We start from the raw sequence: 23,821 nt of genomic DNA on the forward strand, positions 1-23,821 counted from the left end.
GAGGGGAGGCAGCTTTCTTCTAGTTGCAGAATCCTTTTGGCTTTAGCCCTTTTAAAAAAAAAAACCATGGTGTAAGACTAGTAAGTTCCTTATTGTTTAATATGTTTGAAACCTTCCCCTGCCTCTCAACTATAATGGTCCAGGCTGCAAATTATACTATGCTCTCAAAGTTTATATGCACAAGTATGGGAATTCTTCCTCCATATAAGGCCTAATCGTAAACATTTCTAGGCACAGTGCTTTGAAGACAAGACACTGAAGTCAGTACAACAGCTGACAGGAATAAGCACTATGCCAAGTGGTATAAGGCTGAAGGATCAGGCACATACTGAGTAAATTAATGTGAGGAACAATAGTCTGAAAGTCATTAATGGACTTTCATTTCTGGACATAATCAGCCCCCAATTCACATTAATTGCCAGTAATAGTTAAAAATGCTATCCATTAAATTATTTTTTATATGTAATCAACAGCAGGGGCAATAGGAGAGGGTGCAGATTAAACCACTTCATTGACTGTGCTATTAAATTCACTCATGCACACATTCCATTCGGATTGTGTAGTAAGCCAGCATTTGAATGTGGACATGAACACCACTTTGACTGTATTTAGACGAGACCTATTTTTAACTGTCTAATACAGTAAGTACTTCAAGCAATAGTAAAACAGGATTGTAATTTTATTGGGGAAATGCATAAAAAAATCTTCCGCCTTGACACCTTCTACCAGAAGATTCTGTATTAAGATTGCTTCTTGTTTTTATTGTCCTTCCAGATGCGGTAATTGAGCACAGAAGCCAAAGTTAACCAAGCTAAATAAGGGAACATCAAATATGCTGCTCTCTTGTTGACATGGTACCAGGTGACAGTTGTAGCTGTTGCTGCACCACTAGTGAGTAGGAGATTGACCAACCCCTGAAACAAAATAAGGTGGTTAGTGTTATTTTACATGCTGCAGTTTTGTTAAGACAGTACGTAGATATTTGCACAAATTCAGACTAAACTTTTTTATAAAGAGTTCTGAAACACAGTGGAAAGTACATGCTTAAAAAAACTTAGAATGCTTCTTGCTGATACATGAATGTGTGCAGAGTGGGGTGATCAGTTTGGAAAAGGAATCATTTGCTCTTAACAGGACTGAACTAGCTTTGGAGACATTTTCATACAAATACAGAATAAATGCAAAAAGCTAAAATTAATGCAACATGCAGCCTGAAATGTCATGTTTTAAATTCATAGCATTCACATCAATAATGCTAAATTAATAACTCCAAAAATTCCAAAAGTTAAGTTTTGTGTTTGAATTTCTTTACTTCAGTATTTCAGGGATGGTGGATAGGGTGGTCTCCTGCAATTTAGGAGACTGCTTCAAATCTCTGCTGTGCTGCAGATTTCTTGTGTGACCTTACACACGTTAGTGTTCCCATTTCCCCATCGTAAAATGGGGATAATAGTGCTTCCCGGCCTCACAGGGGCACTGTGCAGATAAATACATTAAAGGCTCCAAGGCACTCCATTACTATGGTAATGGGGTCATGTAAGTATCTAAGAGAGCTGTGTAGTAAAAGGACCAGCCAAGTAGTTCATAGGGTGGTTTATGTCAGAGACTAGCTTCCCCTTCCACCCCCGGACAGCAGAGAATAATTAGTACTATCTAAAATTGACACTGAATTACGAGTCATCTCATAGTAAATGAATTTTCACAAGAACTTGTCTAAAGGACCCCTAGGAACTTTACCTTGGCATAGCTGTATTTACTTTAGTCACATGAATTATAACTTCTGTTAACAAAGGGTTGGAAAAACACACAATTGAGAGCTAATAATGTAATGACATTGTAGATAAATTATGCATAATCTCGTATGACCATATGAGTAACAAGGGAATTTAAAAAATCTGCTACTTAAGCCAATTGTTACTTTCTATATGTACCAAAGTTCATTTTCAGAATAAAAAATTCCAAAGTCGGTACCTTGTAACTGACTATGTAAGGATACGATGAGACTTTAAATGTCAATATTACTTTACACTTACCCATCCTATTTTGTGAGCTCCAAAGAATATGGGAGTCCATGCCCAGTTTAATGCCAGCTGCCCTGCATACAGCCCAAGTGGAACCATTGACTCTTCATTGAAACCTCCCAACTCCTTCCATACCAAGTAAGAACCATATCTGAATAAAATGAAGTACTCTGGCAAATTATACAATATAATACGTAGATAATTATAAACACATACTTTGGCAAACTAGGTGACTTTCATAGGTAAGGCAAGAAAATTTTTCAAAGAAGTCTGTGACTTAGGAGTCTCCATCTTATTTTCAAAAGTCACTTAAGAGTCTAAGTGCATTCACTTGCAACAGACTTAGGCTGCCAAGTGACTTTTGAAAATAGGATGGAGTATCATAAGTCATAGTTTTGGGCTAGAATCCAAAATTGAAGTGCTGATTTATTGTGGAACCTTCAATATGTGGTTTTCACACCCCTATGCTATTCAGGCAAAATGAGAGAGTACATGGTACTGAACCATCCAATAAAAGAAGTAAATAAAAAATTTTGCAGTGGCTACTTTCATTCTTGGATATAGGGGAGCAGATGAACTACTGCATTTTGGACAAATAGAAGTTTGAGTTGAGACCTGAAGACTATAAAGGAAGCAATTGCATTAGTCTAGATGAACTGAATACATTAATAAGAGTTTCGGTAACTAAGTGTTCATTGTGTGGAGTACAAAGATCGTTATTTCAGAAGTTATATCGGCAAATTTTCAAAACTGGGAGATAATCTGGGGTCAAGTTGAATGAGTAGGTTCCTAACTGGAGAGTGAAGTGTTGGATTTAAATGTCACTTCACCTCCTTCTATTTAATGAAGTGCTTGTCATTTTTAAGGTATTAATTTTTTTTAAACGAGTTAACAGAAGTTAAGGCTGAAACAGGCAAAAAGTGAGGAGAGAGAGCAGTGGTGAATTTGGGTAGTGTCTGCATAGAAGTGATATTTTCATAACCACATTAGTGATTGTTTTTGACACCTCCTTTCTGAAATCAAGAGTGAAGAGAATAGGAGAGAGGAGCTTTTCTCCTGTCAGTGAAATCCTCTTGGTACTGGTTACTGGAAGATCTTCCAGAATACAGTTTTGCAATTGCAAACATACCAGAATTCTCATTGCAATCCATGCCCTTTTAATGCCATGGAATGGTGCATTCTGGGATAACTTCTTAGTTCACTGAAGGTAAGACAGGATTACTCAAGGGTGAGGGATATGAAGCTCAAGCTTATTGTGTACTGAAAGCCTCCCACACAGGGTTGCCAGGCATCTGATTTTCAACCTGAATGCCCAGTTGAAAAGGGATGCTAGCGGCTCTGGTCAGCACTGGGGAACCATGACCAATGAGCGCTGCGGGGGCAGCGTGCTGAGCCTCCCATGTGCCTAGGGGCTGCAGGGACCTGGCGACTGCTTCCTGGGAGCCGTGGTAAGTGCTGCTGGGACCCCGCTTCCACTCCCACACCCAAAGTCCCTCCTGGAGCCCACACACGGCAACACCCTGCCCCAGCCCTGAGCCCCATCCTGTACCCCGAACTCCTCATCCCTGGCCCCACCCCAAAGTCTGTATCCCCACCCAGAGCCCTCACCCCACTTCTGCACCTGACCCCCCCTGCCCCAGCCTGGTGAAAGTGAGTGAAGATAGGGGAGAGCGAGCGATGGAGGGAGGGGGGATGGAGCAAGTGGGGAAAGGGCTTCGGGGAAGGGGTGCGGTGGGGCAGGGGTGTTAGGTTTTGTGCCATTAGAAAGTTGGCAACCCTACTCCCACAACCTGGTTAGCTGGATCATTCAGCACAGAAGTCCACTCCTTTTTTACTTTTGCTTTGTAGTTCACTTTAAAGTGTTAGTGGGTACTTGATTTCAGGGCCAGCTGAGTATATATTCCAAAAGACAGTCTGCTCCTTTGTGGTAGTAATTTGCCAGCTGTTTCAATGTAGTTTCATACTGAGATGAAGTCTACATTATAGGTAAGAATGCAAATTGAGTTGTGCACCTAGCTGGGCAATGGAGAGCTCCATATGCAGACTTTGCTGCATAAATATTATTGAACTCTTAAAAATTCACCTGCACATTTTTAAGCAAGATAGATTTTTAATTGTTTAGCTGCAGATATGCATCTAAGACATCCACATGACTTTACCAGAGTTCAAATTCACTCACATGTAGCATGAATAAGTTTATTTTTTTATGTGGAAGTAAATAACCCAAGCTTGCATGCTGGCTGTTCCTTTTCTAAGGGCACAATTTGATATGCTGTCAATTTAATCACTATCCTCCCAAACAAATGCTTTTAAAAAAACAAAAAGGTTTCACATTTCTCCATCACTAGGAAACACCTAGACACAATTGAGCTTCCAGATGATTTGTGAAACTGTTGTTTAATAAGCAATTGCACTTGTACACAGATATAACTTTGGCTTCTGCTCTTGATCTAAATTTTCTGGCAAATTTGTAAAGTGTAGTTCAGGGCCAGCCCCTGAGTTACACAACTCTTGGGGAGTGCTAGAGCTCTGCTAGATAATACCAGTATTCCATGACACAATCCCCAGACTCTTTTGTATGTGTTAAATGCAAATAGAGGAACTGGATTTGTTGGGCACTCTGAGGAATCTCTGTGATGTTATGTATACAGAACACAGTGATCTGGTTTTGAGCATGATTGAGGCTCTGAGAAGAAACACTTAACTCCCCCTGGGATTAGGATCATTGTGATTTGTCATCAAGAATAAGTATGATTAGGACATTAACCATGGGAGGGAACAGAATAACAAAAAGATATTTTCTGTTTGCTTGGGGAGGGGGAAAGGGAAGGACACTATGTACTGAGCTGTAAAAGACTAGAAGTTTTTCACAAAAGAAGAAAAGACCAAAAGGGAGAGAAAATGAAAGGAGTGAAGGTGAGTGGAAATTAAGTGATAAGGTAAAGGCAAGAAGAGACATGATTCAGCATTTGTTTTTATGCATATTGCTTCACTACAATATTTTGCAACAGCGAACACTAAAATTAAGGAAATCTGTAGCATCTCATCATAACGACTTACTCTTAATTTTCTAAAAAGTTTTCCTATTTGGGGCTGAACTTTCCAGACTTAATAGGCAAAAAGAGCGCAAATTTGAGGAAAATCCCTTCCATTGTATTTGAGTTATAGAAGAGTTGGGCACTGTAGTAGGTTCCTGGGGAAAGAGACAACTCGGCTTCAAAGAAAAATTACTTTCTGCAGGGATCTGCGATAATGCAACTATGGCTGAACAAAAATGTATTAAACATGGCGTAGGGCTAGTCCTCCATAAAGAAGATGTGAAACAAATTCCTGGGGCTGAGTGTCACTTTGGAGCGTGGTCATTGTGCAAGTTCTCATAGCCTAATGTGGCCTCCGCTCATGTGACATCAGTTAAGGAGGCTGGGAGAAAAGCACTTTCTCTTGCTGGGCTGTTCCTGGGACAGTTTTGTGAGGGAGATCATACCTGTCTAAAACACACAAAACAGTCCAGAAAAAAATCTACTTTACAAATAGTTTAGCTATTTTTAAAATGAGATGGAGTGATTAGAATATTTTTTGTATTACGCTTCAGCTTTTCTTTTAAAGTACCAATAGGTCTGATATTTGGCCCAACACACTTGCATCATTGCATCCCTTTTCATCATTGCCCATTTATTTGACAGTAATAGCCTAAGCTGTCATCAGTATTTTAGACTAATTCAGTTAGAGGGCAGCAGACTGTACCAGATAATGTGACCCAGATTAAAAGCACAGGTTTTTATTAGTGTTTTATAAGACAAGGGTTATAGATTCCAGTAAATTTAACTTACTCTTTACTGGAACAATCCAAATCTCAATCCCTCATTTATTTACTAATACAGTTAATTTTAACTAGAAATGTCAGAGGACACATATACGGGCGGAAATGATTAAAAAACTCTTTCAATTAGTCAGCACATTACTTCACAGTTCTATTTCTCTTATTGGGGCGGTCAGAAGCAAATCAAAAATTCCTGCATTTAATACACCTCCCTTGTGCATACACATAAAGGGCAGTGTTTCCTAAGCAAGTGCTTACCTGTTGAACATTGCAGAAACAACATCGTCGCTCTTATAAATTAATGTAGCATATATATATGCAATAACATAGCTAACTAACGTTATGCAATATGATTCTTTTTAACAATCCAGCTTTGCTACTGTACATTAAGCAACCATCAGACTAGTTAAGTGTATATACACAACATAAAAGACATACCCCATTGCTGTATACAGAGTTCCCCAGACAGGGCCAAACATCCAGTTAGGTGGACGCCAGGATGGCTTCTCAAGAGATTCATACCATATAGGGATCTCTCTCTTTGTTATCATGCCTCCCAAAAACCCTCCTGTATGGGGCAAGAGTGTGAAACCAACAGCCGGGGCCCACTTCGGTACCATTTCCAAGACAGACGCTGAATCTGAAACAAATCCCAAACACCTGAATGTTTGTTTGCAAAGTGAATTTTTTAGAATAAAACTCTGGCCAAACACTTTCAGATTAAACAGATTTATTTAAGAGATAATTATTGTACTACTTAACTCCTCTTCCAGGGCCTGATCTAAAGCCCATTTAAGTTAATTTAAAGACTCCAGGCTCACAGGCAAGCTGGAACACCCCAAGGATTCTTTTCAGTTTTTCTTTTATAGGCAGTTTTAATCTGATGCATTGTTTATGATTCTACCAACAAAGATTTCTTGATCAATTATTCAGTCAATCACTGCACCCAATACACTGCTTCCTTACTCATTCATATCCCCTTCCTTGAGCTTGCTTAGCAGAGGTTACAGGTTTAAAAACAAACATTCATCTTAACTAGTCTCTTCAATTTTCTGGGGCTGATCCTCAGCTAGTGTAAATTGTTTTAGCTCCATTGACACCAGCTGAGGATCTGCCCCTCTATGTTTATCTCTCCAGTCAAAAGGCTTCAGTCTTGTCAGGTGCTGAACATCCATAATTCCCTTTGAGCTCAATGGGAGTTGTTGGACACTAGTGCCTTGCCTGGTAAGCCTAAAAGAGAGACTCTCAAACCCATATTTGGATGAATGTCAGTCATTCACCTCTTACCCCAATTGCTTGTATATTGGTGACACTACTAGGTTTTCTTGGCATAGCATTTTACATAGATGGACGGTTTGGTGACAAGATGTAGAACCCTTAAAAAAAAATTTTAAAAGTACAATTTACATAGTGCCAAACTGCATTATCCCTCAGTTTATTTATTCATGGATGAAAATATGTGTATGTGAAATTCACCCAGGTGCAGAGGGTCAGCACAAGGCTTAGGACCAATATAAGCCCTCCAGCCAACAGTGGGTATAAGCATTGGCGGTGAAGCTTGCCTGGTTGCCCTAGCTACATTAGCAAAGCAAAGGTAGCATTAAGAGTAAATAAATAAGCTGGAAAAGCTCTACCCCAAGTTTTGTGGCCAAAAACCACCTGCTATATACAATCCATATATAGGTTGCCAAAATAAGGGATTAAACACATACCAAAAAGGATAAAATAGAAAAGACAGATTTTGAAAGCATAGTAGCCAAGTGCATGCAACCCTTTACTTTTATTATTTGCATAGGACTATAATCTTGCCCAGTGCTTTATGTGACGCAGGGTAAGATATAGTCCGTTGTTGTAGCTGTGTTGGTCCCAGGATATTAGAGAGAAAGATGGGTGAGGTAATATATTTTATTGGACCAACTTCTATTGGTAAGAGAGACAAGTTTTCGAGCTTAAATAGGGTATGTCTGCACTGTAATTAAACTCCTTTGGCTGGCCTGCGCCAGCTGCCTCAGGCTCACAGGGCTCTGGCTAAGGGGCTGTTTTAATTGCAGTATAGACATTCAAGCTCGGGCTGCAGCTAGGTTTGCCAGGCATCTGGTTTTCAACCGGAATGCCCAGTCAAAAAGGGACCCTGGCAGCTCCGGCCGTTAAAAGTCCAGTTGGCTGCCCCCAAAGGGGCAGGCAGAGTGCCTATCCGGCTCCACATGGCTCTTGGGAAGCTGCCAGCATCTCCCTCTGGCCCCTAGGCGTAGGGGTGAGCACGGGGCTCCGCATGCTGCCCCCGCCGCAAGTGCCGGCTCTACATCTCCCATTGGCCAGAAACCTTTCCTACAACATGTCTTTCGAGATCCATGAGTTGTGCACATGCCTATCACGTGTGGTGTACCTCATCCAGTGCACTAAATGCCCCAGAACAACTATAAGGGTGAAACCAGACAATCAACTACACTCTCACATGAACTCGCCCAGAAAAATAAGACAAAAACACCCTATCACCTGTGGGTGAACACTTTTCACGAAACGATCGCTCTATATCTGACGTGAGTCTCAGACCTCCTCAAAGGAAATCTATACAACACCTTCAAAGGATGAGCCTGGGAGCTTAAATTTGCAACTTTGCTAGACACTAATAACCATGGACTGAATACAGACACTGGATTCATGGCTTTTTACAACAATGTGTAACCCACTAACAACCCCACTCCCAGCAGCTCCCCCCCCCTTCTTTTTCTCACTATGACTGGAGGGGTATTAACAGGACACTTCACTTTGAATGGTCCCTTGAAATTTTGTGTTTACTACTTATGCTAAATAACGTATTCCACCTTGTATTTAGCTGTGACATTGAGTATGTTTCCCAGACCTGAAGAGGAGCTCTGTGTAAGCTCATCTCTCTCACCACAGAAATTGGTCCAATAATAGATACTAGCTCACCCACCTTATCTCACAAAATAAGAAACTAATCCTGAAGAACGGCTACAGAGAGTGGAAGAGGGGACACAGAGGAATAACCGATACTGAAGGTCAGTGAAGTAAGAGGAAAAAAGCAGAGCTGTGAAAGTGCTAAAAAGAGAGAAAATAAAGATGCAGGGGGTGATTAGTTGTTTCAGAGGCAAGTCAAAGAAATGTGTCTCTTTGATTTGTTAGGGACCTTGGTTAGCATGATATGAATGAGTGAGAGCAGAAGCCAGATTGGAGAGGATCAAGGAAAGCCCTGGCAATAGCTGTAGGCCATACAGACAAGGATTTTAAATGCAATGGGGAGGGGGACGGATAGACTGGAAAAGCAGCTGGGATTGAGAGAAGAATTTTTTCATGAGTGGGTAAACAAGAATGTGCCATTAGCCTGAGAAAGAAGCCAGAGGGGGGAAGATGTTTTGAAGATAAAAGAGAAGATGGAGAGAGCGTGCATGCCCAGGAATGGATAAGAGACAGAAGGGAGTGGAAGGGTTGGAGGTGGAAAGAAGGAAGAAATCGGAGCCAAAGTCTGTGCACAAGAGGAGGGGAGAAGAAAACATCCTGCTGAACAGTGTCAATTAAGTCTTTGATGGAGGAGGGAAAGCTGGGAAGAGAGTTAAAAACCTGTCCTGTGTAGTTTGTTGCTACAAGTATTGCTGTTGTGCCTCTTACCTAATATTATTCTATATGCAGAGTTCAAAATTTATTTTTACCAGGTCGTGTTTTAAATGCAGCACAAGAATTGCAAGTTCGCACGTTCCTGCATTATTTCTTCTTAAATACCCCTGTGGGAGAAGTATCTCTGCTGAAGCACATACTACTTCTCAGGAGTATTGGCGACATGAAAGTGACACAGTGCTACTCACTTTTACTATCTAATTCTACTGGGACCCAGGGGAGTGACTATCTGCAGGACCAACAAGCTCCGCTGGGAACAGGATTTCCTAGTAGTTGTAGAGGATCATACCTCTGCTGCTTTTACAGAGTAATTTGGAAGGAGTCCACTAAGAAGGTGAAAATGATTGTGATCCTATCGCTCTGCTGTTCTTATGGTCATTGCTGGGGAAACATGGGGCTCAGTTCTCCACTGCCCTGCAGTTTGTAGTTACTTGTACAGTGGATGTAAAATGATATCAGATCAGAGCTGTAACGTTTTGCACCCTCGGTAAGTGAGTACACAAAGGACAAGTTACTGGAGAATCTGGCCCAGTATGTATAGGAGCTGCAATACAGGGATCATTGTGGAATGAGGGAGAACAGGAAATGAGGGAAGACACAAGACCAGGAAATATCCACAAAACAGGAAGAGGAAAGATGTGCACAAACAGAGGGGGAGGACGAGAGAGAAGGAAGGGAGCGCCGCAGGAGTGGCAGGACATAATTTGGATTGATTTGGGTGCCCTGCCCTTTGGGCTAGTAATACTAATTAGTAATTATATAGCACTTTTTAAACAGAACTCAAAGCTTTTTGCAAGCGTTAGTAAGCTTCTTTATCCCTATTTTCAGAGCTGTCCCTTGGGAACGGCCAATCGGGGCAACCACCCTGGGGCCCTGCGCTTTGGGAGGCCCCACGCTTCATGAGGAGGCGGGTGGGGGGATAAAGTGATGGGGGTGAGGAGCAGTCCCCATACCAACTTCCCCCCAGCACCTCCCCATCCCTCCCAGCGCTTACTGTTGTTCAGCAGTTTTGCAGCAACTGGAGGAACTGGAGTGGGAGGGGAGAGGAGCAAGGGCACAGTGTGCTTGGGGGAGGGGCGGAACTGCGCAAGGAAGAGGTGGTGTGCAGGTGGGCCCTTGGGGGAAGGGGGGGAGTGGGGGCCGGGCCTGGGCAGAGCCAAGGGGAGCACCCTCTGGCAGATAGAAACTCGGCGCCTATGTCCCTGGGCCCCGCACCCCCCATAGGGACAGGCTTGCCTATTTTACAGAAGGGATACTGAAGTACTGTGACTTGCTCTAAGACACACACCAAGTCAGTTGCAGGATTAAGATTAGAATTTAAGTTTCTTAACTCCCAGTTCCAGGCCCTGTCAACTACACCACAACCATCCCTAGATGTGGGAGCACTATAATTCAGGTATTCAATCCCTGGGGATTAGCAACTGGTACCAATCTCCAATGAAAATCAATGGCTGAGTGAAAGAGCAGCACTGATTGATTTAGGAAGCCATGTGTATGTAGCCCTCCATAAATGCTCCATGTGGGCCTTTAAAACGAGAACAAGTGAGTGAAAGGAGGGAAGTGGGAGGAGAGGGATTCCCAGAGACACTGTTCCTGAAAAAAAGAGTAGAGCTGGAAACAAAATGAAAGATTTGGAAACAAACCAAGGATGAAAGAGAGGAGCAATGTACAACCAGACAGAGGTGATAAGAAAAAGAAGTAATGCATAAAATTCAAACGTGGTGATCAGAGGAGAAAAATATTAAAAGGCCCGATTCCAGAAAACCTTATTCTTAGGTGTCTTCCTTACATGATGACAGGTTTCAGAGTAACAGCCGTGTTAGTCTGTATTCGCAAAAAAAAAGGAGTACTTGTGGCACCTTAGAGACTAACCAATTTATTTGAGCATGAGCTTTCGTGAGCTACAGCTCACTTCATCGGATGCATGCTCAAATAAATTGGTTAGTCTCTAAGGTGCCACAAGTACTCCTTTTCTTTTTCCTTACATGAGTTTTCCAGTTGTAGGAGTTTCTGTTACACAAGAGTATAAAGAAGTAGCTGATGCTTAGATCTGAGATGTGTAAGCACTGGAATAAATTGCCGAGAGAGGTTGTGGAATCTCTATCACTGGAGGCTTTTAAGAACAGGTTAGACAAACACCTGTCAGGAATTATCTAGTTATTATGTAGTCCTGACTTGAGTGGAGAGCACTGGACTAGATGACCTATTGAGGTCTCTTCCAGACCTACACTTCTAGGCTTCTATGTTCTCCTACCACACACCCCATCTTTGCTCTAGATTTCTTAACACCATGACAAATTAAGCAAATCACATATAAAGCAGAATCTGCATTAGTTCCAAGCTTTTCTGACTTTACTTTTAGAGGAATTAAATGGCTTTCAGTTGCATTACTTTAGTTTCCCTTTATTTTCAGAGAGGAAACCAGTTATAGAGCTTACAAAATGCATTTCATAATAGCTGCTTGATAAGGAGTGTTTTCCTTTTTAAAAAAAAAAAAAGTTCAAAGTGGATTCAGGCACTATACTTGTGTTCCGTGTTATACAGCACCGAGCATAAGGAGTTCTGGTCCATGACTAGGGCTCCTAGGTGGCTTCACAATACAAATACTAATAACTAATAATCCACCTGCTCTTAAGTCTGCCGACCTATTTTGTGGTTAAACAATCACATTTCCTATTTTGTATGATGTTTTTCTCATCCTTATTCCTGTGCGAAAGACCCACACAAACAGGGGGAAATGACTAACAGGGTGAGTATTCTTCAGTAAATCACGTTGTTGAAAAAATAAAAAGTTAAGGCTGGAAGTGTTTCAAGGGATTCCATCCATCACCTAGAAGGTTACATTTTTCTTTACAATTTTTTTTTTTTAGTTCAAAAGCCTGGAAGTAAACAGAGAGGAATCCATCCAGTTCCCACACTGCCATATAAAACTTTTAATCCCTATAACACCAACCACTCTTAACTTTACCCCATTATTTGTTCTGTACTGGAAATATGCAGTTAGATGTATAATATTTATTAAATGTGTAGGAAATATTTAAAAAGTAATATACTTGTAGAGTATATAAAACTGTCAGATCTGACCTTCTCAGAGTAGGGTAAAGTATTTTTATTAATATAATTTGAATGACTGATATTTGCTGTTTGTAGCTTTGTATCTAAACCTGGAAAGTATATACCTTTTAACTATGGTGTAGCAACTAAGTTTGTCACCTTTTTGTACTGAATAATATTGTAGAATGGGTTAGTGATTTTATAACCTCCAAGTAAATTTGTTATTTTGATCTTTATATATCTTTGCAAATGTTAGATGATAAAGCTAAGGCTCAGTGGGTGGTGTAAGTTAATTGAGGTGATATTGACGGATGAAAGATTATATATGGTAGAGAGAAACTGGCTGGATCTTTTAACTATTCATTTTCTAGACTTAATGGTTGGGGATTATTTTGTAGTTGTAGGACTTTGTAAACGGTATGTGGGTGTTAAGTGAATTCTCTTGAAACACTTTAAACTTGAACAATACTCATTTTTTGTTTGATTATTTTTTTTTTTTGTTTGGGACTTACCCTGTTTTGAATAAGTGCCAAAAGCTTAACCTGGGATGGTATTATGTTAATAGAAGGAGAGGCCTGCTATAATGGACCCGATAAGAATCACTAAAACAGGGGTCCCTTCCTTAGACTTTAGCCAGTCTAAAGCAGATATGGGGAGCTTGGTGGGAGGAAAGGTACACCTTGAAATAGAGGACATTAGAGGGAAATACCTCTCATGGTTGCCTGTATCTCCCCTTGCACGCCTACCCTTGGTCCCCTATAGCTCTTATCCCTCATCTTCTATTCCCTACTATTATCCAGCCTCTCCCAAAGCTTCCCCATTCTGAGACCAGGAGCATGGCTCTATGTTGCCCTTTCATATCCCCTATCCCAGCCCAAAAAGGAATCCTACAAAAAGTGAAAACATGGAAAAATTGCTAAGGAGGAGTACAAAAGAATAGCACAAGCAGGTACGGACAAAATCAGAAAGGCTAAGACAAGGGACAGAAAAGGCAATAAGAAAAGGTTCTTTAAATACATTAGGAGCAAGAGAAAGACAAGTATAGGTTGGCTACTTAGTGAAGAAAGAGGGCTAATAACTGATGACATCAAAAAAGCTAAGGTTTTTGAATGCCTATTTTGCTTCAGGTCTTCACTAAAATGATTAATGGTGATTAGATTCTAAACACAATTGATATTAACAACAAGGGGGAAGGAATACAAACCAAAATAGGGAAAGAGCAGATTAAAGAATATTTAGAAAAATTAGATGTATTCAAGTCACCAGGGCCTGACGAAATTCATTCTAGGGTACTTAAGGAACTAGCTGAAGCAAGCTCGGAATCATTAGCAGGTATCTTCGAGAACTCAATGGGTGGGTCCCAAAGGACTGGAAAAGGGCAAGGATAGTACCTATCTTTACAAGGGGGAACAAAGAGGACCTGAGCAACTACTATCGGTTTGTAAGCTCCTAAAGGATAATAGGGTTATAAGGAATAGCCAGCATGGATTTGTCAAGAACAAATTATGCCAAACCAACCTAATTTCCTTCTTTGATGGGGGTACTGTCTTTGTAGATGGGGAGAAGCAGCAGAGGTGAGATATCTTGATTTTTGTAAGGCTTTTAACACAATCCCACATGACAACTTATAAGCAAAGTAGGGAAATGTAGTCTAGATGAAATTACTATAAGGCATGTGCACAACTGGTTAAAAGACTGTACTCAAAGAGTAGTTATCAGTTGTTCACTGTCAAACTGGGAGGACATATCTAGTGGGGTCCCACTATGGTCAGTCCTGGATCTGGTTCTAATCAATATTTTCTTTAATGACTTAGAGGGGAGAGCCATTATAAAATTTGTGGATGACACCAAGGTGGCAGGGGTTGCAAGCATTTTGGAGAACAGGATTAGAATTCAAAATGACCTTGGAGAATTGGTCTGGAATCAATAAGATGAAATTCAATAAAGACAAGTGCAAAATACTTCACTTAGGAGGGGAAATTCAAATGTACAACTACCAAGTAGGGAATAACTGGCTCGGGGGTAGTACTGCTGAAAAGAATCTGGGAGTTATAGGAGGTCACAAATGGAATATGAATCAATAATGTGATGCAGTTCTGAAAAAGGCTAGTATCGTTTGTAATACATAGGAGGTATGTGTCCTGCTCTACTCAGCACTGGTGAGGCCTCAGCTGGTGTAGTGTCCCATTCTGGATGCCACACTTTAGGAAAGATATGGACAAATCAGAGAGAGGCCTAAGGAGAGCAACAAAAATGATAGAAAGTTTAGAAAACCTGACTTGTGAGGAAAGGTTAAAAAACCCTGCATATTTTGTCTTAAGAAAAGAAGACTGAGCGGGGACCTGATAACAATCCTGAAATATGTTAAGGGCTGTTATAAAGAGGACTGTGATCAATTGTTCTCCATGTCCACTGAAGGTAGAACAAAAAGCAGTGGGCTAATCTGCAGCAAGGGAGATTTGGATTAGATATAAGGGAAAACTTACTAAATATAAGGGGAATAAGGTTCTGGAACAGGCTTCTGAAGAAGGTTGTGGAATCCCCATTACTGGAGGTTTTTAAGAACACAGTGGATGCGATGGTCAGGGATGGTCTAGGTTTACTTGGTCCTGCCTCAGCACAGGGGGCTGGACTTGATGACTTCTCAAGGTCTCTTTCCACCCTACATTTTTATGATTCTATGTCCCTCCCCATGTTTTCCCATCCAGCACTTCTGCTCCTCGGCATTTCTCCCAGTATCCTACTCACTCACTCATCCCCCCACCTCTGCCAGGTGCAGCAGCGCACCCTTAGGCTGCAGCAGGTCAGTTTATACTTTAAATTTATTTTGTGTACTCATGGTAACTGCACTAGAGTGACCCCAGCCATCGCAACAGGAACCAGAAGAAATAAGGAAAAAGAAACAAAATACAACATTCTGCCACTTAAGGCAGGGTGTTTCTCCCCTATGGCCCAATACCTGGGAAGCTATACTCAAGATTTTCTTCAGCCTTTTCCCCTTCTCTCTGAGTAAGGGCTGCGGGGAGGACAGCAGAAAGGGAGCAAACCACAAAGGAAGGGATGGTTTGCTTCAGCCCAGAGGAAAAGTAAATAGTTCTTAACCTAGGCACCAACTCTGCGGGTGCTCAAGGGCTGGAGCACCCATGGAAAAAAATTAGGGGGTGCTTAGCACCCACTGGCAGCCAAGCTCCTCTACTTCCTCCCCCTCCCTCCCAGTGTCTCTTGCATGTCCTAGAACAGCTGTTCAGCAGCATGCAAGAGGGGCTGGAAGGAAGGAAGAGGGAAGAGGTGGGGCGGAAAGAAGTGGGGTGGGGCCTGGGGCTGAGCAGGGTTTGAGCACCCCCGGGGAAAATTAGAAGCTGGTGCCTGTGGTTCTTAACTTTAAAGTCTTTTGTAAACTGTTTAGCCTTTCTGTGAATGCAAAAGAGCCAGCTTCCCACTTCCTCTTTCTTCCTAGCTTGGGTGTTTCCTGACCCAGTTACCTTCCAGCTCAGGGAGATGAGGAAAAGAGAGAACGACTTTTGTTGCCTCCTCTTTAAATCCCTGTTTTAGAGTGCTATATACTAACCCCTTCTTTATCTGTCTTTGTGCTGGGCATGTATACCTTCTCACATCATCTTTAGATTATACATCTTTATAATTTTGCCACTGACATTACCCTCATCTAAAATTAAAAACACTAAAGGGCACTTCTTGCAGCATGGCCAACAAAACAAATGGTTTTGGTGTTTGTAGGCCTCACCATTTTGGGGATGTGAGGAGTTGGAGGGAGGAAAAAAAAACCATTAGGAATAGTTTCAGAACATCAACAGCAGGGAATATTTTGCAACAGCACAATTTCATAACTGCTTTTCTTGTTCACTCCCTCTCCAAAAAACAAGCATCCAAAAACAGAACCAGAAATTCTACCATGGAATGAGATGTGGCATGCAAAATCTCAGGGGTGAGGAGGGAGTGTTTTTTTTCTGGGGTGTTTGCTGGAAGAGTGGATGGTTAGTAATGAGAATCCCGTTTGTTTTAATTACGGAGTGGCTATTACAGCGCCATACCTCAGAAGAAACCATGACACTGACTAAACAAAGAGAAAAGGAGTACTTGTGGCACCTCAGAGACTAACCAATTTATTTGAGCATAAGCTTTCGTGAGCTACAGCTCACTTCATTGGATGCATACTGTGGAAAATACAGAAGATGTTTTTATACACACAAATCATGAAAAAATGGGTGTTTATCACTACAAAAGGTTTTCTCTCCCCCCACCCCACTCTCCTGCTGGTAATAGCTTATGTAAAGTGATCACTCTCCTTACAATGACAGGTTTCAGAGTAACAGCCGTGTTAGTCTGTATTCGCAAAAAGAAAAGGAGGACTTGTGGCACCTTAGAGACTAACCAATTTATTAGAGCATAAGCTTTCGTGAGCTACAGCTCACTTCTTCAGATGCAAATCCTTACAATGTGTATGATAATTGAGGTGGGCCATTTCCAGCACAAATCCAGGTTTTCTCCCCCCCAAACATCCCCCCCAAACAAACCCACTCTCCTGCTGGTAATAGCTTATGTAAAGTGATCACTCTCCTTACAAAGCTATTACCAACAGGAGAGTGGATTGTTGGGGGCGGGTGAGGGGGGGAGAAAACCTGGATTTGTGCTGGAAATGGCCCACCTCAATTATCATACACATTGTAAGGAGAGTGATCACTTTACATAAGCTATTACCAGCAGGAGAGTGGGGTGGGGGGAGAGAAAACCTTTTGTAGTGATAAACACCCATTTTTTCATGATTTGTGTGTATAAAAACATCTGTATTTTCCACAGTATGCATCCGATGAAGTGAGCTGTAGCTCACGAAAGCTTATGCTCAAATAAATTGGTTAGTCTCTAAGGTGCCACAAGTACTCCTTTTCTTTTTGTGAATACAGACTAACAAGGCTGTTACTCTGAAACCTAAACAAAGAGAGTTGTCAAAATGCACAAAGTAAAAAACAAATCTAGATAAATGTTTTTTCTCACTTATAATAACCTTAGATGTTATCTGTAACAATAGAAGGAAACAGCACTGTAAATTTAAGTTGGTGGTATTTATCTAAGGACAAAATGTGTGCAATATGATATGTAGATTTGGAAGGATTAGATTTTTATTGGTAGTATACTAAACATCGATTTCACTGTGTACGTACACACCAACAACAAAAAAACTATCAAAATGTATAGATAAAATAAGAAAAATACTGTCTGAGAACTTTAGAGTTTGATTTAATGATATTTACTTTGTATATTTGGACATGTGATATTGACAATGTGTTAACTGTTATAATGCTTTAACTTTTTGAATCTGTCATTTCCATAGTTATCATCTGAACCCTCCCCATAATTTTCTGCAACTCTGAGCATTTCAATCAATAAAAACAAAAATTCTGAAAACCCATAATTTTGCACAACAAAATGTAAATCAATAAAAATTGAAAAAAGCTTAAACATCAATATTATCAATAAATTTAAATTCTGTCAAGCCTAGACTCTCAACCTTTCCAGACTCCAGTACCCCTTTCAGGAGTCTGATTTGTCTTGAGTACCTCCAAATTTCCCCTCACTATAAATCTACAAAATCAGACATAAAAATACAAGAGAGTCACATCACACTTACTGAAAACTTGCTGACTTTCTCATTTTTACCATCTAATTATAAAATAAATCAACTGGAAGATAAATATTGTACTTAAATTTCAGTGTATAGTAGATAGAGCATTATAAACAAGTCATTGTCCGTATGAAATTGTAGTTCATACTGACTTTGCTAGTGCTTTTTATGTAGCCTGTTGTAAAACTAGGCAAATATCTAGATGAGTTGATAGACCGCTGTGTACCCCCAGGCTACACCCTGGTTGAGAACCACTGGTTTAGTAGACGTACTTCTGTGACATTTTGTACTAACCGTACACTTTCAGGACATACTTCATTCCTAGATTTGAGCTGTACTATTCATGCCTGGTAGTCATTAATATGTGAATCACCATCACCAGATCTGTGTCTAATTGGATGAATTATAATCTTTTGGGCAGCCACAAGCAGAAATAGGTAGCTTTTGCTGCTGTGGATATTTGGGTATTTGACAGCAGTGAGGAGTCCAAAAGGAACCCTAGGCTGCAGATTGACTTAACAACCTGAGAGCAGATGCCCTTGATAATGGGGGATGTTATAGGAGAAGCAAGTTATTCAAAGCATTTGTCTTTTCCCACCAGCATTGCTTCAGTAGGGCTTGGGTTCAGCTTTAGCCAGTTGCTCTTCATCCAATTTATCTCAACTCAGCATTGAGAAAAAGGGGAGAAGATGCTGTTTATATTTCATAAAAAAAACAAGCGTAGGGCTGGGTGGTGTCCCTATACCAGAAGTGTGCAAACTATGGCCTGCAGGCCACATTCAGCCCATGGGACTGTCCTGCCTGGCCCTTCAGCTCCTGGCCAGGGAGGCTAGCTTCCACCCCCTCCCCCACAGCCACGCCAGGGATAGTCAGGGGACAGGGAGCGGTTGGATGGGGCAGAGGTTCTGGGGGGGGGGGAATGGGGAATGGGCGGGGGTAGATGGGGGGGTACTGGGGCCGGGGGTGCTGGGAATGGGTGGTCAGGGGACAAGGAGCTGGGGGGGGGGTTGGATGGGTCAGGGTTCTGAGGGGGGCAGTTAGGGGGCAGGAAGAGGGAGGGGGCATATAGGGGGCGGGGGCCAGGCTGTTTGGGGAGGCACAGCCTTCCCTACCCAACCCTCCATACAGTTTCGCACCCTGATGTGGCCCTCGGGCCAAAAAGTTTGCCCACCCCTACCCTAGTCAGTTCAGCCCATGTTGTCTCACTGACTCCTCCAATGACTTCACTTAGATGTTGAATAAGATGGAGGGGAAGACTGAGATTCCACATTATGGGATTCCATAGAGGAGGGTTCTGGGGGAAGAGTAATATTTTCCCATAATGATGACCCTTTGGTCTGAGAAGATGATCTGGCAGTATTACTTGCTATTCCGATTCATTTTCACTCCACTGAGTTAAATGACCCCATTCCTTTTATTAAACTGCTCTACGAAATGACTCACTGTTTGATGTTTCATAATACCAAACCAACGCCAAATGATTACACAAGCGCAAATGCAGGTTTGCATACTTTCACTTCTTTTTCTTGTAATATCTCCATTTGGTGCTCACTTTACTAAAGTGTGCTTCACTTTAGCCTTTCATGAATTCACTCCATTTCATGACATATAATCAGTCAAGAGAACACAAACAAGCATCCTCTTTTTTTCCCCTTTAGGTAACAGGCAGAATAAGCTTGAAGTACATATACCAATTTAAGTAATGCATTTCCTCTCTAATAAAGCTCCACTAGTTTAAAATCATACTCAAACTATCTCGACCTACCTGGAAAAGCAAATATTGACAATATGAAATTCTGGATTTGAGAGGCTGGAATTCAAGGCCCCCATGAAGCCAAATGAGATAGGAACTGGGACAGGGAAGAGGAGTAACACATGCAATAGTCCACTAGCTAGGGCTTGATTCATTGCTGCTGGCACAGGAGCCAAACTGCCCCAGAGGTTTTACTGTGGTAGGGCAGCTTAAAACTACTGTGGGTTTTAGCACCAAAGGCTGAATCCGTGCATATTCTGGCTCCCTTGGTCCCATCCTCTCCCTATTTGACACCACCCGCTTTCTGTGCTTTGCTGGCCAGCTCCAGGTGCCACAGTAGTGGGCATTTGCACTACTATAAACCCCCTTCTGGAGGTATTCTGCCACCATGGTGCTACAATCCAAGTTCCACTAGTGGAAACCTGTATTACATAAGGGAAGGTTACTAAGCAGTATTTCCCATCCACTGGCTAGAACCAGTGATCCTTCCCAACTGTTTTCTTGTTGTGTTCATATAAAAATAAAGAAGAGAGAAAGAAAAGGAAACTTTCCTGAACATTTTAACTGTAATACTTCAAATGACAGCAAGCCCCTAAAAATTAATTGTTGATCCAACAAGAACATTATTAGCATACATTTTATAGCATTTGTATTAATAATTATCAACATGTCCCTCAAACTATACTATGTATCTATCCGGAATCATTTAACCCAGCACTGAAATGAAGCCACCTCCAGTCTGTAACTCAGTAACCAGGAAAATGAAATGTACATAACAGGCAGGGCAACACTGTAGGATGGATAAAGAACAGGAGAGAGAAGCCCCCTACAAAGAGGGCTGTGGGAGTAAGAGCATGCCCACACACCCTTCCCCTCCCTGAAAGGGGCATTGCTCCCAGCAGTGTGGTCTGCACCTGCCAATGGAGTGAGTGCAGGGCAAGACACATTGTAAGGATCTCTCCCCAATTCCCATAAGATGATCAGAAAACACACAGTAAATGTTAAATTTGGCATAGAATCACAACACCTCTCCCTCGTTCACCCTGTATAACCAAGCTATGCTAACATGGAGCAAATAAAGTAGCGCTAGTAATAATTACACTCCCCCCATCTAGGCATCCGAGGAAGTGGGTATTTACCCAGGAAAGCTTATGCTCCCATACGTCTGTTAGTCTATAAGGTGCCACAGGACTCTTTGCCATCTATGGTGTATCTCACCTGAGAATCTCCAAGTACTTTACACACCGTTAAAGAGGCCTCCCAGCACTGCTGCGAAGCAGTCACGAGGACTGTGTTTTACAGATGAACTAACCACAGGTTGAGTGACTGGGCCGAGGCGAGGAATCCCACGCCTTGGCTGTATCGCTACTAGGCAATGCACATAAGCAGGTGCTGCTGTTCCTGCCGACCCGATGCTGGCTGCAATATGTGACACTAGAAGACGGCCTCCCTGTTGCCAAACCCAGCACTGCGTGGCACCCTGGGGCTAAGCCCTCTTGCTGTTACCAGTGTCTCATCGGCCACGAGGTGTGGTATAAGGTGCCATTTCCCTCCACCCCTGCTGCTACAGCCAGGCCGATCGACTTGCACGGGTGACACCCTCCCCTTGCTCCTGCGGCAACTGTGCTTACTGAGAGCTGCTTCCCTTCGAAATTAGCCGTTTCCGCCTCCCCGCGCCTTAATCCGGAGCCACTGACGGAAGAGTCTCCGCCACAACCTCATGCCCGGGGAGAGACTCACCCGCTGCAGCGGCCCGCAGCTCGGCGAGGCAGAGGAGAGCTCTAGGGACCCGGCAGGGGTGCGGCGTCCCTCCTACGCGCAGGGGAACCGCAGGAGGGGCGGCGGCATGGCAATCGGGGGCGGAGCTGGATGCTTTGGTGGCGGCCCGGCCCGGGCCAGCTCCAGCACGCACGGGGGGAGGAAGGGGGTGGGTGGTTTGGGGGAGTCATTATGTGAGGCTTTTGTTGTCGTTGTTTGTCTCAAGCCTCTCCCGCTGCGGCAGGAGGCGGAGGAGTTTGCAGAGCCGTTTACTGTATTTGAAATTTCAGCGCACTCATAGGAGTGGCCTACCCTAAAGGATCGCACAGCTCCAAGGTTAAATGGTCTAAGTTACTGAGCCCCTTTGGTTCTGAAATAGTTTAAGGTGCCCACGCTATCCAGGGTAAAAGGGTCCAGCTTGTCCACACCCAGCACTCCCTCCAGCGACTGCTGTGGCTGAAGATTGCAGCAGTAGCTCTTCTACTATTCCAGACCTAGTTCTCTCCTCTCTTCATTTCGTATTTCAGAAGGAGACCTGGTGGTTTAAAAAAATGGGGAGAAAATTTATTTTAAAACCAAGTTTTTAAAAAAGTCGAAATAATAAAAATATACAAGTTTTACTTTTAATAGGATATGCTGGGTCTTTATTCATGTAAGGGAAGGGTGCCAGTCTGAGCCAAGACCAGCCAAGTACAACCTGGACTTCTGCTGGGTCTGTGTGGAAATGGTATGGGAGGTGTGCACTGAGCTGTCACTAAGGGATGGGCAGTAGTATCATGCACCTGCACATGGAGGATCACTTCAGTCTAGAGTAGCACAAAAATGGTTCTAACTGAACCAGTGCAGTCTACAGTGGGTAGAAAACTTTTTTGGATCTACTGTACTTGTAATGGTACTTATAGCACGTTACAAGTGCTTTTGTATGTGCAAACCCTCCCTCCCCCCGTAAATCTCAACTTATCTCCTTGTGTAGAACTCATCAATGAAATTGTTTTTAATTGTTCACTTTATTAATATAACTTCATAAGCAAAGCTTTATGAATGAAACAACATTCATTCATAAAACTGATTACCCCAATAACTGGCTAATTGAGTTTCACTTTCAATCCAATTGCTGCTTAAATCACTGAAACTTACACTGTTTCAACATTGTAACTTCTGCTCACTGTTTGTCATTCCTTACACTTATCCATATTGTAACTCAAACTCCATTTTAACTTGTCCCAAATTCCATTTTAAAATGCTCACTTCATTTTGTAAAAGCTTGCTGCAACCTTCATTTTTGCAAAACCCTGCTGTAATCTTATTAGTTTAGTTTAGATGTGTGAATGAGGATGTATGGATGATGGAATCAACCTCCAGCCCCAGCCTGTCCTGATGAAATAAAGTGTAAACACCCAACGGCTGAAGATGCAGACAACAGCCCTGACAAAGTAAGAGAAGTCCACCCTCAAAAGAAAAGAACAAAAGTACAATTGAAGAAACATCAAAGCCAGGTCCTAGGCTGAAAGTCATGCCTGCAATTGAAGGGTGATCAATCACACCGGACCCAGAGGCAGCGTAACCTATAGACTCTGGATTCAAACGAAAGCCTACAAAAAGGAGGGTCAGATGGAAGACTTTGAAGAGTAACATTCTGCTGCTAACATGGAAAGGCATCGGTGCATGCCCAACAGAGACCCCACTCTTCCTTGTGCCCCGCTTTCCTGGCCAGTTAGCTGCCACAAACTACAAACCCAAGCCACGAACTCAAGCTACATTCCGGACTGGTAACTATACAGCAGCTGCAGAACCTATGTGTGTGTATGAACGAATGTGTGAATGAATGTGAAACTGAATGAAATGTTATAGCTATAACTGACTGCCTACTATGATTCTTTTTGTATTCACAAAAGATCCTGATGTTTTTTATTTTACTGGTATAACACTTGTGGTGTTCCAGCACCTAGTGGATGATACCTGCTCCCTCAGGATCCAGTACCTTCCCCACAGTCCCATTTATCAATTAAGGGAAGAGGGAGCTGAGGGAGACTAGCTGGCCCACCTGAAAGGGATCCTGCCTGCTTCTATCTCTGTATCCTAGGAGACATAAAAAAAGAAAACCATTAGTTCACCAATAAAAAACTAATCCAATCCCTCCA

At 42.2% G+C, this 23,821-nt stretch overlaps 1 protein-coding gene across 3 annotated transcripts; it reads right to left on the reverse strand.

Annotated features, from left to right (window-relative positions):
* Window positions 1-661: 661 nt before the first annotated feature.
* TSPO (translocator protein) lies at window positions 662-21,815 on the reverse strand. Of its 3 annotated transcripts, none has more exons than XM_073316990.2 (4): window positions 21,663-21,815; window positions 6,280-6,481; window positions 2,034-2,172; window positions 662-914 (listed from the first exon to the last, which is right to left on the reverse strand). In XM_073316990.2, the coding sequence occupies exons 2-4, from the start codon at window positions 6,459-6,461 to the stop codon at window positions 741-743; spliced, it is 495 nt and encodes a 164-aa protein (XP_073173091.1). In that variant the 5' UTR covers window positions 6,462-6,481; window positions 21,663-21,815; the 3' UTR covers window positions 662-740. The 3 variants fall into 3 exon arrangements, with proteins under 3 accessions (XP_073173091.1, XP_073173070.1, XP_073173080.1); XM_073316969.1 differs by lacking the exon at window positions 21,663-21,815 and adding an exon at window positions 21,554-21,656; XM_073316979.2 differs by lacking the exon at window positions 21,663-21,815 and adding an exon at window positions 21,141-21,527.
* Window positions 21,816-23,821: the final 2,006 nt, after the last annotated feature.

Source organism: Lepidochelys kempii, chromosome 1 (assembly GCF_965140285.1).
Source record: "Lepidochelys kempii isolate rLepKem1 chromosome 1, rLepKem1.hap1, whole genome shotgun sequence".
Classification (NCBI taxonomy): Eukaryota; Metazoa; Chordata; order Testudines; family Cheloniidae; genus Lepidochelys; species Lepidochelys kempii.

Coding starts and splice junctions, on each gene's coding strand:
- TSPO (XM_073316990.2), bottom strand. CDS start 6,461: ATGGTACCGAAGTGGGCCCCGGCTGTTGGTTTCACACTCTTGCCCCAT. Junction 2,173..6,279: donor ACTCTGTATACAGCAATGGG/GTATGTCTTTTA, acceptor CATTTTATTCAG/ATATGGTTCTTACTTGGTAT. Junction 915..2,033: donor GAGCTCACAAAATAGGATGG/GTAAGTGTAAAG, acceptor ATTTTGTTTCAG/GGGTTGGTCAATCTCCTACT.